Source organism: Peromyscus eremicus, chromosome 5 (genome assembly GCF_949786415.1).
Source record: "Peromyscus eremicus chromosome 5, PerEre_H2_v1, whole genome shotgun sequence".
NCBI classification, from domain to species: domain Eukaryota; kingdom Metazoa; phylum Chordata; class Mammalia; order Rodentia; family Cricetidae; genus Peromyscus; species Peromyscus eremicus.
In genome coordinates this window covers 82,224,942-82,240,829 of record NC_081420.1, presented here as the reverse complement: position 1 = coordinate 82,240,829, position 15,888 = coordinate 82,224,942, and the positions used below count along the sequence as shown (strand labels likewise).

Sequence of the window (15,888 nt, the reverse complement as noted above, 5' to 3'; positions counted from 1 at the left end):
TTATCTAAAAATATTTTTAGAGATTGCTAAAAAAAAAAAAGCTATAAGTGTCTTTATAAGATACAGGAAATAGAAGAGGCAGATGGAGGAGCATGGTGGGGGAGGGTGGCCCATCAGCCTGAGGAGCATGCTGGGGGGGGGTGACCCATCAGCCTGAGGAGCATGCTGGGGGGGGTGACCCATCAGCCTGAGGAGCATGATGGGGGAGGGTGGCCCATCAGCAAGAGGAACATGGTGGGGGAGGGTGACTCATCAGCCTGAGAAGCATGGTGGGGGAGGGTGATTTATCATCATGGAAGATCATGGTGAGTTGGGGATCCATCATCATGGAGGACCATGGTGACTTGTCAGCATGGAGGAAGGAACACGGTGGGGGAAGGACAGTCATTATTTCCGTGTCTTATTTTGTGTGCACTGCCTTGTATCTTCCTGTGAAGTCAGTCCTCTTGGTTCAGGGCCTTACGTCAATCCTATACACTAATTATCCTTTAAGTTCCAAATTCCATTCCATTAGACCTCCTTGCTTCAATGTATGGATGCTGAGGGGCAAAATTCAGCCCCCACTGCCAGTTCACCTCCACAGCAGTGGTAGCATTTCATACTCCCACCAGAACGTCAATGTCTCCACATCTTGTCAGTTGTTAGTGGTGTTTTGACAGTCACTATTTAATGGGTGGGAGACGAGACGTGATTATGGCCCTCGTGATGAGGCCTGGAAAATGTGGCTAGGGTCACCCTTGTGCATGTTGCTTTTCTCTGTTGGCGGCTCTCAGTACTGTCCAAATGGAAGGTGGGAAACAAAAACCAGGACCTAGGATCCAGGAAGAGGGAAAACCTGAGTCAGAGACCAGAGCAGGCTGGTTTGCACTCTTATCAGTGAGTGCAACAGGGAGTCTGCTAAGAATCATAATTTAGAAGATGCAGAGCCTCCCAATGCCTGGGGCCATTTGCAGCCTCACCTCTGACTGTCTTACAGACACTAAGCAATTCAGAGCTGAGCAGTTGGTATCTGATGGAAAAGAAATCCTGTAGAGAATCATGCTTGTGGAGAAACAGGCCCGAGGACGGGGAATTTACTCGGTTTACTTTAATCCTGCTACCTGGGACCTGGATCCAGTCAAAATAACTGCAAAACTGAAGGTCACTGAACTCAGAGGGCCGCTGCATTCTTGAAAGCACTGTGCGTTTCTGTGAAACCCAGTTCCGCACAAAAACGTCTCAAACCAAAAGGCATTGCAGATTCCTTCTCAATGTTTTAAGTTTATAGCTTGGGATATTTTCTCTACTACTGTGCTTTACCCAGCAAGCCCCACAAAGGACTACATTCTTCCTTCATTAGTCCATTAAATGCAAATGAACATCCTGTAGAGAAACAATCAGTATGCTAGCTGCTGTAGATAGGCAAACAAACAAACAAACAAACAAACAAACAAACAACAAAAAAAAAACACCCACAAAAAAAACAATCTGGGCATGGTAGAGTCTGTAGTTCCAGCACTCAGGAGTCTGAGGCAGGAGGATTGCTGTGAGTTTTTATGCTACTCAGCAAGACATTGTCTCAAGGTGTTTGTGTGTGTGTTGTGTGTGTGTGTGTGTGGGGTGCTTAAGAGAGAGAGCTTAGTTGTTAAAAGTACTTGCCTTGCAAACATGGAGACCTGAGTTAAATTCTTAAAACCCATGTAAAAAATGCCAGGCAGGATGACATGTGTTTGTCATCCCAGTGCCGGGGAGGCAGAGGCAGGGTGATCTCTGGAGGCTCAGCAGCAACCTGCCAGTCTAGACTAATTGGTGAGCTCCCGGCCAATGAGAGAGCCTGTCTCAAAGAAGGTGGCTAATGCTCCTGAGGATGACACCGAGGTTGCCCTCTGTTCTCCACACGGGCTTGTTTGTGCACCTGTACACACATGCACATGCACTTAAGGAAGAAAGGGAGGGAGGGAGGGAGGAGAGGGGAGGAGGGGTGGGAGGAAGGGGAGAACGTCATACAGAGAACTAGTCATGCTAGTGAGAACAAGGGACAGAAAAACCCTCTGCAGGGCAGCTAGGCACAACCAGGAAAGAAAGGCCACTTTCAGGCAGAACTACCAGGAGAGACTTGAACAGATAGGAGCTGTGAGATCTGTGGAGCCGGGGAGGAGGGGCACACTTGGTGGAGGGTCCTAAACCACCAGCATCAGTGCTGCAGGAATCAGGAAGGGAACAAGGACCAGTCAAGGGGAGCTACAGAGGCAGGGAGGCTGGCCAGGTCCCAGGTCCGCATCACTAAGGAGATTGTTTCATGCTCTTGTTATTTAAAATCATTGTGTACTTAGCATTTACTTTCTGCTGAGTGGAAAGCTTGGGACGACAGAGCCAAATTTCTTTTTGAAGTTCCAGCTGGATAAGTCTCAATACACACATGCAGACTTTTAAAGGAAAATAAACTTTTAAATGCAAATTGCAGCTATCAACTTAAAGTAGTTGGTGGGAAGTTTGGGTAAATCAAAGGACTGCCTGTGCATCAGAGTGGAGCGAGGGAGAGGGGCTCCTGTTGCTATATTTACACAGAACCACCCCTCTTCCTCAAGTGGCTGGCACTGAGAAATGAGCAAGGCAAGAATTCCAGATATGCTTGGCCTTTCAGATCTATAAATAGCATGCCTGCTATTTATATGTGACCTACTTACAAACACCCTTTATGAAGTGGCTACCTGGGACAGTCAGCACAATCCATACACCAGAACTTCACAGCTCCTGCAGGGAAAGGAAATTCCCTTATGCTGAGAGGACGGCTCAATGGGAAAAGCACTTGCTGCACGAACCTGGTGACCTCAGTTTGGATTCTCAGGACACGCAAAGGTCAGACCCGGTAGCACAAGGTAATCTTCGCACACTCCTCCTGGGAGACAGAGGTGCTCTGGAAGCTTGAAGGCCAGCTAGCCTGGCACAAGAAGCAGTGAATATCTCATCTCAAAACAGAGTAGAAGGTGGGGGCTGGCATGCCAAGTTTTCCTCTGACTGGAAGAAGCAAGTCTTTACAGTCTACTTTCAGTACGGGTGTACTTACAGCTAATCAAAGGGTCCCGGTGAGCAGGAGACACCACATCCCTCCCGCCTCGCTGATTCCTGCTTGTCTCACAACACTTGAGAATTGTTGGCAAGTTTTGGGCCATATGCTATTTGACTGAGAAAAAGGGGTGTTCTCAAGTCCCCAAATATTCATGAATAGGGCATTGGTCTTAACACAGTCTGGAGTATGTGACACTACATATCATCAAGAGAAGAGCCTGCCACCCAACAGGATGGGCAATTTGGGAAGGGCGCTATGCTAGATTGTGGTTTTCTAAAGTACCAGCCTATGAGACTACAAGGGCAGGAATGTCTCCAAATCAGAGACTTTAGGGGCTGAGAGATAGCTCAGCAGGTAAGAGCACTTGTTGCTCTTGCAGAGGTCCCAGGGTTCGATTCCTGAGGCTCATAGCCATCTGCAACTCCAGTTCAGGGGAGTCAGATGCCCTCTTCTGACATCTGTGGGCACCAGGCATACAGTTTATGCAGAGACATGCATGCAAGGAGAACACTCATACACAAAAACCAAATAAATAAATAAAAAAAGTAAACTACTCTTTCATCAAATGAGCACCCAAGCCATCTTTGTCTTTTCTCTGTGTTGGTGGTGTCCCTTTCTCCTTTGCTTTCTCTAGTCTGTAATTTATTACCAAGTGAGGGTCTTTCATACACACACACACACACACACACACACACACACACACACACACGAAAAGAATAGAAAAAAAAATAAGCAGTTTTCCAGAGCAACAGACCGTTATAACCATCACAGGCCCTGGCAGGTTTTGACAGCACTGGCCTCCAGTATGTGATGCTCAGTCATTCGTGGCAGAAACCCTGTGAAACACAAAATACTATTGTTTCATGCAAATAGTCAAGCACTCACACAAGTACAGAAAGCAACACCATGGGGACCAGCACGATGGTAAGGACAGAGAGACAGGCAGTGGGTATCTGTGATTCCCACCCTTTAAGTCGTGAGATGGAAAGTGGAGACAGAACCCCCTGGAAGCCTACAGAAGAGCTAGTCTGGAGTATGTGGCACTGTAGAATCAAAAAGAGAAGACCCCACCTCAACAAGGTAGGAGACTCCCAAAAGTTGTTCTCTGACCTCCAGACACGTGCCATGAACAGATGTGTGTGCACACAGACACACAAGTCATCACCTTGCCCCCATAATAATAAAGAAAATTACACCATGAACTTTCACATGCTTCTTCACGGATACAACAATAAAGACTGGCTAAGGATGTAACTCAGTGGGTAGAGCATTCCTAGCATACTATAGGCCCCGGGTTCTATTCCCAACATCACCTGAAATGGGGTTGTGGAGGCACACAAACCTGTAATATAATCCTTACCACTCCAGAGGTAGAAGCTGGAAGATCAGGATTTGAAGCTCAGCCTCAGCCAGCTCAGAGCCTGCCTAGGCTGCCTAGACCCTGCCCTACAACAAAAGTTAGATCATTCCTCTTAAAATAAAAAAATTAAAGGATATTAACACATTTGCATTCTTTCTGCCATTTTGTTTCCATCCTAAAGCATTGTGAAGCAAGTTCCAAGCAGAGTATGCTGGTGGTGCATGCCTGTATTCCCACTTGGGAAGTGGAGGCAGGAGGATGAGAATTCAAGGTCATCACTTGGGGCCGGCTTGGGCTTCAAGAGACCCTGTCTCAAGAAAAATTTCAGGCTGTCATTTTCTTCCAACTTCTTCCTCTTTTGTCTCTTATGTCTGAGACTGTCTTCTTGCATAAACTTCATGGCACTTACACACTTGAACTTAATAATTCTTTCATGTCATCGTCGTCGTCGTCGTCATCGTCGTCATCTGATACTAGTTTCTTACCAAACTATCCCATTATAAACATCTTTTTGTTTAGACGGGCTGTTTAAGCAAAAGCACAAGGAAGGTGGTAAGCTGTACTTCACAGATGTGTCTCTTATTAACACCAAGCTTGGGGCATTATGCTCTGCCCCCGCCCTTGGCTATGCTCTTTGGAAAGGGGTCAAGCTAGGTATGGGGGCTGACGCCTGTGATCCTGGTACAGGAGGCTGAGATGGGTGGATCACGACTCAAACCTGGGTGGCAAAGGAGACCTTGCTGTCTCAAAGACAAACAAACATCAGGCTGATTTTCTTATGGGATAAACCGTGCCCTGCATTTGCCTCGTTGCTTCCTCTGAGTGGTTTTTAATGGTTCCTTTGTGGCCCGAACCATGTTTTTGAATCAGATGCTGCTTTTTTTTTCTACATTTAGCTACCTTTCTAAAGATGGGAAGAACCCTATTTCAGCTTGAGCACTTGCTGCCATGTAGACTTAAATAGGCTCTTATCTGCTCCAGGTGGGGTTCGTCAGTGTTCTCCCGAGTCGATCAGCAATTGATGGAGTTGTCAAGAGGACTAAGCAAAGAGTCTGGTAAGCACCTGCATCTCCTGCCACAGTGCCTGTGGACACTGATGCTTCACAGCTTGATGGTCACCTGCTTCCTCCCTTTCCACTTCACCTTGAGAATGTAACTGAGGGAGCAATGACTACATGATTGCATGGCTATCTTTCTACTCTATCTATGTGACAATGGTACCATTCTGCTCCTTACAAACTTCTCTCATCAATGTGGTCACTGACAATGAACCAGTGACCTGAGGGTGATAAGCACAGGGTGTAGCAGGCTTTTTCTTTTGGGCCACCAACCAGCTCCCAAATCATGACTTGGAGATTTATTGTTAGTTTTGAATGCTCAGCCTAGCTTAGGCTCATTTTTGTCTAGCTCTTTTAATTTAAATTAACCTGTTTCTCTTGATCTACCTTTTGCCTCAGGGCTTTTTACTTTCTTTCCTTCTATATATCTTACTTTCACTGTTTTTTGTGTCTGTTGGCAGCTGCCTGGCTTCTTGTCCTGGGCGTGTCCCTCTCTTTCTCTCTCATTTTCTTCTCCTTCTTTCTTCTCATTCTTTTCTCTCCTATTTATTGTCTCTGCCTGCCAACCCCACCTGTCCTTCTCCTGCCTAGCTATTAGCCATTCAGCTTTTTATTATACCAACCAGGTGCCTTAGGCAGGCAAGGTGAAACATCCCTACATAATTAAACACACATCCTTACATCGTTAAACAAATGCAGCATAAACTAAAGTAACACATCTTTACACAGTCAAAGTAATATTCCACAGCATAAACAAATGTTACAAACTTTACATAGTCAAAATAACATTCCACGGAACAAGGGCTGTCTGCCTCAGAATCACCCATGACATGAGTTAAAAAAAAAAAAATGTGTCTTTGTGGGCTTTGTCTTTGATCAGGTCAACAGATAGGGTGACTCAGAATCTGCACAATATGTGAGACACAGGTTGGGAGTCTATGAGACAGCCTGGAAGCTGTGGAGCTTGTGAACTTGGACTGAGTTGCAAGATCACCAAACAGGCTGCACTAACTTGGTGTGCAGCCGGTACACTACAGGATTCCAATGGCCAACGTTACTTTCACCAACCACCCCTCCCAGACATACATACCAATATCGTATGCCTTACTAACTGGACCAGTAACTTCCTCCCCTCTTGTGGTGGTGGTCCTGGGGATGGCATGCAGGGCTTAGTGTCTGTGAAGCCAGCCCTCTACCACCAAGCTTCACCCCCAGCCCAGACCCTGTAATTTCCAATGCCTTAAGGTATTTCATGATGCCTTTCCTCCCTCGTCAGCCCCCTGTGTTATACAGTCAGCTCTGCAGTTAGTGGGTTCCCATCGGTCTTGGTTTGGGTTTTTATTGCTGTGAAGAGACACCATGACCACGGCAACTCTTATAAAGAAAACATTTGAGGGGGACTTGCACACAGTTTCAGAGGTTTAGTCCATTAAGATCATGAAGGGGAGCATAGCAGTGTGCAGGCAGATGGGGTGCTGGAGCTGAGAGAGCTACTTCTTGTAGGCAACAGGAAGTCAACTGATTGTTACACTGAGGGAAGCTTGAGAGAAAGCCCTCAAAGCCCACCCACACAGTGACACTTCCTCCAATGAGGCCACACCTCCTAGTAGTGACACTCCCCTTGGGGGTCATTTTCTTTCAAACCACCACGCCATCCATAGAGCTTTTTGTATAAACTAACACAGCAGACTCTTTCTGAAGACAAGCCAGGGTGGTCAGAAGTCAGGATGGGAGATGAGGACTTTGACCAGTGTTAGAGTGTGTTATTCTGGATACATTCAGAGTCTTTCTACACCTGGGTGATGCAAGGTTGTCGTGGTGGAAGCTGAGGTCAAACCTCCTGAGAAGGCTTCAAGAAGGCAGAAGTCCAATGAGGGAAATGTGACCTGCTGGCGATCACTGTGTGGTAGGACGAAGGAGAGACAAAGGAGACAGTGACAGAGAATACGGCTCTACCTCTGACAGGTCTGAGCCTTCTTTGGGCGCGCAGCAACAGGCCAGCAGGCTCTGAGGCTTGGGATGGGCAGAATGGTCCATTTATTTCCAATATATGATCCCTAATGGCGTGGGATCTGCAGCGACAAAATATAAAATTTAAGAAATACCGTTTTGCCACACCTAATCTCTTAGCATCCCGCCAATTGCCCCCAACTAAAGCCCGAAGGCAAAGGAGCTCACACGGGAGCATCCCAGGGGCGGGCAACCAAATCTCGCGAGAGAGCTTCAAAGCCGCGGTTGTCTAGGAGACTCTGGCTCTTGCTTCCGGCTGGCGGGGCGGGCTGGTGGCGTCGCCCAGGGCAACGGCGATGGCGCCCATGGCAGCCGGGCGGCTCTTCTCGCTGGAGCTGCTGGTGGACTGGGTGCGGCTGGAGGTCGGGCTGTCACCGTGCGCCGGGGGACCCGCTGTGGCGTTCCGCCTGCTGGACTTCCCGCCGCTGCTCGTCCTCCCGCCTGCCGCTTCTGGCCAGGAGCCCCAGAGCGGCACCATCGGCTTCGGGCGCGGCAAGGCCTGCCTACTACGCCTGCGCCCCGCCGCCCTGCGTCGCCCGCGCCTGCGCGCAGTACTGCTGCAGCTTCCCCAGGGCCCAGCGTCTGCACCGTGCCTGTTGGGGGCTTGCGACATCCTGCTGGTCGCCTCCCCCGAGGGCCGACGGGGTAAATTCACCTTGCGCGGCCCGGCGGCCGAGCGCGTCGGGGAATTGGCTGTCTTCTGCCGCCTAACCGACCTGGGACGCTTTCCCCCTGGGGCTCAGGAGCTGCTGGGCCCACTGAGTCCTGCTAGTATCACGGGTTCCGAGGCCCTGGAGGTGTGGGAGCCACGTACCCAGGACGCCCCGAAGCCATGCACCAAAGAAGCCGCTGCCAGATGCCTTCAGTGTGCCTCCAATGTACGCTGCTTGGAGGCCTCAGAGCCGCGCGCCAAGGAAACTAACAGCTGGTCTGCAGGGGATTCAGACCCCTCAGGTATCCAGAAGACCTGGGAAGATGCAGTCTTACACAGTAAGGCCAGCTCTGGGGACATGGCTTCTGCCCCTTGTTCACCCGCTCCTAGTGGGAGGACTGTCAGCCCTCTCAGCCCAGAGGTCACGGAGCTGGACTTTGAAACCAACACCTTCTGCCCTCCTCCTCTGTATTACACTCACCTGGCCCAGGAAAAGACTTCTGCCAGGGTTGAAATCACTATTGAGCCTCAGAGAAGTGGACCTGAGGAGCTGGATGCTATTTTTCCTGAAACAAAACGTGTAGGTCCTCCCATACATCCGGTGAAACATGCAAGATCTGCAATGGAGGAGAGCCCTCCAGTGCTTCTAAATCCTCCAGAGGTGAAGGGTCCAGGCTCAGTTAATGAGGTTGCGTGTCCCCCTCAGACCGAACAAAGTACAGCCAATGCAATAAGACAGCTGCCGCTGCTGAATGCTTTGTTGATTGAACTGTCCTTGCTGTGCAACCAGCCCGTGGCAAGTCCCACTCAGGTTCACCCCCACTTAGCCTGGTTGTATGGAAGTGAACATAAGGGGCCAGAACCTTCTGTCAAGTCCACAACTCGGTCAGAATCAAAGAGCACATCTCGGTCAGAATCAAAGAGCAACAAACTTTCTGTGCAAGAACATGAAAAGCGCGTGAGTCTTCAGTCTAAAAAGAACCCTAAAGGTAAACATTCAGAGAAGATCAGTGGTAGCCCTCCACCGAGGGTTACAAAGGGTAGGCTGCTTTATGGCTTAACAAATACACTAAGACTGCGTTTAAAGCAAACAAACCCCGACATGCTGGTTGTACATGAAAAGAGAGAACAGTATAGAAAATCGAAAATCAAAGCAGTGGAGCCCAAAGTCCGAGGCCCGACATGGAAAGGGGAAGTACCAAGCTTGGCAGCACGAAGCCAGATGCCACCACAGCCACCCAAGGATAAGTCTTCAGACTCAAATGGGTCTTTTGCTGAGGGTAGTGATACTTCAAGGCAAATCAGTGCTTGTTTTGATGAGTTAAGTACAACTAAAAAAATGAATCGGAGCCATGCTATTAAAAAAGAAACAGTTGAGCAGGGTGAAAACAGAACCAGTGACACTTGGTTGGAGGCAGGTGTGTGTCCTGCAGATTCCGTTATTTCAGAAAGATGTCTTCATTCAAATATTCTGGGAGGAACATCGAAAATGAAAGTCCAAAGCCCAGCACTTTCCCAACAGGATCCTACTGTTGACAAACCTGTTGATGAGGGGAAAGATGGTAGACAAGTCGAAGTCACAGACATTGTGACTGCAGATACAAGTGCCAACAGACCACCTAGTACAAAGAGTTCCTGTGAGAGCATCTCGGAACTACAGTGCCAGGAGGAGTTGGCCAGCCCTTGCTATTCGGAAGACTTCTGCATGACTGAGGATGACAGCAGAAGTCTGCTGGCTCCCGACTCCAGCACAGAGGCAGAAAATGCCCAACACGGTTCACAGACGAGCAAGGCAAGCAAGGCAAGGCTGTCCACAAGGAAAAACAGTAGTGAAGCGAGTCCTGTGCTCAGCCCTCCCTTCTCTGCTGGCTCACCAGTATGCTCACATAAAAGATCTTATGTGTTGAAGACTGCCGATGGGAGTCTGGAGGAGGCCTCCAGTAGCTCCACCAGTGACTTTTCATCACAGTGGACAAGTGAAAAGGAAAACTGGGCAGAACCACTGAGTACAGGCAGATCAAAGGTCATGAGGACAGGGTGGGACAGCTCCACTAAACTTAAAGTAGGAGCTGGTCGCAAGTCCTCTGAGAAAAGCCAGTCACCAAGGACATCTCAAGTGAGTTCTTACGAGCCATCAAATTTGTCTGAGCTAGAACTCAGGGGCTTAGACAACAGTGCAGAAGCTGACTTCCAAGAAGAGGAAGATGACCTTGGTTCACTGAATATCTCCAAACAGTGCAGAGATATCTGCGAATTAGTAATAAACAAACTTCCAGGATATACTGTGTGAAAGTTGCTACTTTTGAAAGAGACGTAATAACTATACATAACCTTAGTACATAACTTATGTGGTAGTTCTTTTAGCCAATGTACATAGTTTGTCGTTGATGTTTAGTGCCTTTCCCTTCAAGCTGATATACTCTGAAGTCACTGTTAAGCTTAGGAATGATTCTTTTGTAAGATGCTTAAGATTAAAAGTATGTCAGTATACTCTGCAAAAGTGTCCGTCTTGCAGTGTAGATTGTTCTAAAGTTGGTGTTTCATGCACCATTGTAAAAAGAGCTTGTTAATGAGCTCAGCACCACTTCTTAATGGGAATAAATCTTGTAACAGATGGATGTGTTAAGAGTGTGAGATGCAGAAAGGGATTTATGATCTGCTGCTAAGAGCTTTTGGTTTACAGACTTTCATAACTCTGTCCTTTTATTATTTAATCTCCCTTTTATATTACTCTATTAACACTTATTGTGCTTATGTTCCTTAATAAGAAATCCTGTCTTGTTTTACACACTAATATTAACTTGGGTTTTTTTTTTTTTTTTTTTTTAAATGAAGTTGCTGAATAAAGTCCTTGGCAGTTTAAATGCCTCCTGTAGGCTGTAGCACTAACACTGATAAAAAGCATGGAAACTCCCTAGTGGAGACATGTTTGGGTAATAGTTTACTATCACTGAGCATAAACAGCCTTCAAGTGTACTCAAGCATTTAGAGAGAACAAAGAAAGGCTTCATCCCATATAGTTTCATGAATAGGAGTTTGATTTATGTTGTATTTTCAGATTGTTCAATGTTTATAATGTAGGAAAGCTGGTTTTCATATACCCTAGTCATCAGTTCTGTATAAAATCTTTTATCAATTTTAGACTTCATTCTGTGTTCAAATATTTGTAGGAATTTTCTTACAGCTGTGATATATATATATATTTATAGCTGATATATGTGTGTATATATATATATATATATATATTATATATATATATATAAACTTTTAGACTTTTTAATGTAGCTAATAGTTTGGGACCAATGAGGCAAAGCCTTCATTTTCCTTTTATTACATAAATTGGTATAAACAATTACATAATCATGTGGACATGTTCTGAGTGGTTATGATAGTAGGTAAGATTTACAACGGTGACAAGAAGAGGACATTCTCTTTTGGGGATCATTGTGGGTAAATGAGTAAAGATGGGAATGAGCTTAGCACTCCTGGGAGAGAATGTCATCTTGATGATAATATTATGTTCATGTTATAGTGGTATAAAGGAAATTTGTTCCACAAGGAAAGTTCCATATTGTAGAGAGACTCAAACTCCAAGTACATAGTCAAGTGATGGGAGATAGGGGCAGTACAGCATTGGGTTATGAGTGAACACTAGTAAATAATCATGGCCTTTGAATATGTAAAATACTGGAAATAATTATTCAGAGTTACAGAAATTAAGTCTGGAAATGGAAAAGGACTTTTATGGATACAGGCTGATTTTTTTCTTGTCTAAAAATATAAAATGCATGTTGTATTTTGGATTTGTAAGACATAGCTTGGTACTCAAACATGAACTATGCAAATTGTTTAATGGCAGTCTTTCTCATGGAAGAGACAAAAATGTAAGTACTGGAAGAATCGTCAAAGACAGTGTAGAGGTTTGAATGAGAAATATCTTCCATAAGTTGATGTATCTAAACACTTGGTCCTTGGTTTGTAGCATTGTTTGGGGAGGTTATGGAACCTTTTAGAGGTGGAGCCTTGCAGGAGGAAGTACATCATGGCATGGGGAGCTTTGAGGACTTATAGCTTTGTCCCACTTCTTGTTCTCTCTCTCTGTTTCCTGTGTGAGGATAAAAATGTGACCAACTAGCTTCCTCCTCACACAGCTATGCTTTCCCTGCTTGCTTCCCTGCTTCCCCCACCTTTCAAACTCTATCTGTTGTTGGAAGGCCTGCTGCCCAGCTCCCAAATAAATCACTTTTGGAGGTTTATTCTTAATTATAAATGTCCGGCCTTTGCTTGGCTTGTTTCTTGCCAGCTTTTCTTAAATTATCCCATCTACCTTTTTGCCTCTGGGCTTTTACCTTTCTCTATTTTTGTATACCATTCTTTCTTACTCCATTGTTGGTTGTGTAGCTGGGTGGCTGGCCCCTGAGTTCTCCTCCTTCTCTGACTACTTTTTTCTTTCTCTTCTCCCAGATTTCTCCTTCTATTAATTCTCTCTCCCTGCCAGCTAGCCTGTCCTTTCTCCTGCCTCACCATTGGCCATTCAGCTCTTTATTAGACCATCAGGTGTTTTAGACAGGCAAAGTAACACAGTTTTACAGAGTTAAACAAATGCAACATAAACAAAAGTAACACACCTTAAGACAATATCCTACAGTATATATCCCCTTAAGTTGTTTTGGTCATGATATTTTATCATACCAACAGAAAAATAACTTAATATGGCATTCTTTAGAATCATATATTACTATTTAATCAGTATTTATTATTTGAGATTTAAATCCCCTGTAATGAGAATTGGTGAGAGAAATGACTTCTCAGTGTGAAAGTTGCAAGGGTATAAGAGTTGAAACCTAACCAAGTGGGGCAGGGCCAGACCAGCTTCCTTTGAGCTGCTCCAGGGAGACCTGTCTCTAAAATTGTGTGGCTCATGGAGTGATTATCAGGGAGATGCTGTTACCGTGTCTTTGAATCACCTCTTATAGTCTGTCTTCCAATTTGGGCTTGCGTTTTAATTCTTGAAGCTTTTGGCTTAGTTTTTAAATACTTTCATAGTTGGCATTACTTATGAAGCTTGATTTTATCTTACATGATTAAACTTACTGAAACATGAAATCCAGTTTTAGGGTCACAAATAAGGAGACCCTGTCATTTCACGGTAGAGCTGAACTATTACAGTTCAGCTTTTCAAATGGGCTGATAGAAACTACTGACAGAGGTAAATGTGGCAGGGTCTAAAGCACTACTGAGCATAGCACCCAGTGCCCTGGACATGCCAGGCAAGTGCTCTATCACTGAGCTGCACACTCAGCCCTTGAGACAAGGCTTGAGAAGCAAAGTGAGCCACAAAAATAGTGTTAGTCCTGGCTCTATTTGCAGCTTAGGAGGCAGCTATCAGTATTAAGTCCTTTGAACTGTTCCTACAGACTTAATCACAGGGGTCTGAGCAGAGGCACACTGCATGTCTGCCCTAGTTCACATACCTATTGGTGATGACTTCTTCAGCTAGAAAGAACATCTGTCATGAACTTCTGCCATGCACTGTGCCTCCCTATTGAGAGCCACCCTTTCACAGCTTGGTTTGTGTTTTTTATTCATGTACAAGAGTGAGTTGTTAGAGAATTAGACTTAGGGACTAGACTTGTTTGCAACAAACGTACAGGTCAAGACTAGAAATTTAAAATGACTTTTTAATTATCACGTTTTTATTGGCCAGGTGAAGAAATGTCATAACAAAGCAACACAAACAAGATCAACAGTATTTAAATATGTTGAGTTAAACTGTCCTTGGTGCCAAAGAGCAGTCATTTGGGCCGTTTATGTTTTCATTTGCATTAAAGTACACAGAGTTATGCAGAATGGCGTTACTATGAGCCAAGACTTGTGAGATGTTTCTCAATGTAACCCTAAACAGTTCAATGAGATGTTACTTGGTTAAGAACCAACATTCTTTCTGCCTGACTCTCTCCCTGCCTGTGCCAGGCACAAACACTTTGGGAGGCATGCCATTGGGCTGTAGTGCCAAGCCTGAAGTGGGAGATGTGTTTCCTTGTTCTTTAAAGAGTACTTATGTCTATCATAATACATAACCATCATAGAAAAAAACCCAGAAAACTCGAGCAGAGTTTGCTTTCATTGTAGAGGAAAGGGTATAGGTCCTTCCTCAAATTCCATTGAACTAGCAGGAGAAGTATGAAATTAAGAATTAACTCAGAGAGACCCAGAAAACTAAGAAAAATACCAGGAGCTGGAGATGTAGCTGCTCAGCAGTAAAATGTCTGCCTAGCATGTGCAGGGAGACCGGGTGTGGTTCTGAGCACTGTAACAAAAATAGGAATAAGATCATGTTTGGGTCAGTGAGAAGGCTGGCTCAGTGGGTAAGGGTGCTCGCTGACAAACATGACTACCTGAGTTGATCCCTGGGAACCACGTGGTGGGAGGAGAGGATCCCCAAAAGTTGTTCTCTGACCTCAATACATAGGCCTTGGTGTAGCCTCCTCACCCCCACCTTCGCAAGCTCAATAAAGTTTTTTAAAAGGAAGATAACAGACGTAGAAAAGACCTCTAGAAGCCTCTAGAAGGTACAGAGCGGATGGGAGCAAGCTGTGTTGAGCAGGTTAGGAATCCACTTGATCTGACAAGGGTAATGATGGGGAAGTAAGAAGCAGTAGAGGGACGTCAGGTCCCATCGACAGGGTTAGGGAGCGGGGCTGGGACATGGGACAAGTGGAGGGACATAGATGCCAAACACAGAGTACGACAGAAAAGCTGGGCCTGGGCAGTTGTTAACCTGCTAGAAAAGATGTGGGGACTTAAGGGGAGTCACTCTGTGTGCTCTAGATAATAAAGTGAATAGCAAAGGTGTGTCTGGGGTGATTGGGTAACTTCCAGGCCTGGTGGCAAATCAAAGTGGCACAAGACTGGTCTTCGGTGATAGTGAATCCTGGTGCACAGCACGAGGAGGCTGGGCTCATCTAGTTTTGGTAGGAGGTCCTTAGAGGGGAGCGGGCTTAGTTGTAGTCACCCAGCAGGAGGAAGCTGCAGTTGCTAGTTTTTGTACACACTGGGCAATCATTCATAAACGCTTGGAAAACAGAGAGAGGCTTCGCCATTCCTCCAAGCCTCACCTGGAGGAATTTTGCCAGTTCCCATGGGTGTGAGGCATTGGTATCCTCGACATGGCTGTGCCCATGTCAACAATACATGTTCATTCTATTTCCTTGATGCTCACAGCTGAATGGAGGGTGCATAGTTGATCATATCGCTTGTAAGATTGGCTTCAGGATTGAGTAAATGACTGTACACAGCATGATTTTCCCCCCAATTTGAATAAAATGGCCACATTTAGTACTACTGGAAAATCTGGCATCTAAAACATTCAGGGTGACTCATGGCAGATCCTTGTTGAGCTAGCATGATGTTCATGGAGCATTTCAGTTCCAAAGATGAGTTAATAAATAGCACAAATATTTATTAACAATCCATGTTTATTATTTTGCTTATGGTAGCTTCTAAGGGTTTTTTAAATTATATGTCTATGTGTGTACCTATGTGTGATTATGTGCATATGAGTACAGGTGCCTACAGAGACCAGAACAGGGCATAGTAACTCCTAGAGCTGGGGTTCCAGGCAGTTGGGAGCTATCTGACATGGGGACTAGGAACAGAAGGTGGGTCCTCTGCAATAAGAGTAGCGCTCTTAATCACTGAGCTATCTCTCCAGCCCCAGGATTTTTTATTTATTAAAAAAAATGATGGCTCCCTGCCC

General features: G+C 45.6%; 1 protein-coding gene across 1 annotated transcript; it reads left to right on the top strand.

The window, feature by feature from the left end:
- The first annotated feature begins 7,735 nt into the window (after positions 1-7,735).
- Map10 (microtubule associated protein 10) lies at positions 7,736-10,739 on the top strand. The gene has a single exon (XM_059262478.1). The coding sequence runs from the start codon at positions 7,774-7,776 to the stop codon at positions 10,417-10,419; it is 2,646 nt and encodes an 881-aa protein (XP_059118461.1). The 5' UTR covers positions 7,736-7,773; the 3' UTR covers positions 10,420-10,739.
- The last annotated feature ends 5,149 nt before the right edge of the window (positions 10,740-15,888 follow it).

Coding starts and splice junctions, on each gene's coding strand:
- Map10 (XM_059262478.1), top strand. CDS start 7,774: ATGGCGCCCATGGCAGCCGGGCGGCTCTTCTCGCTGGAGCTGCTGGTG.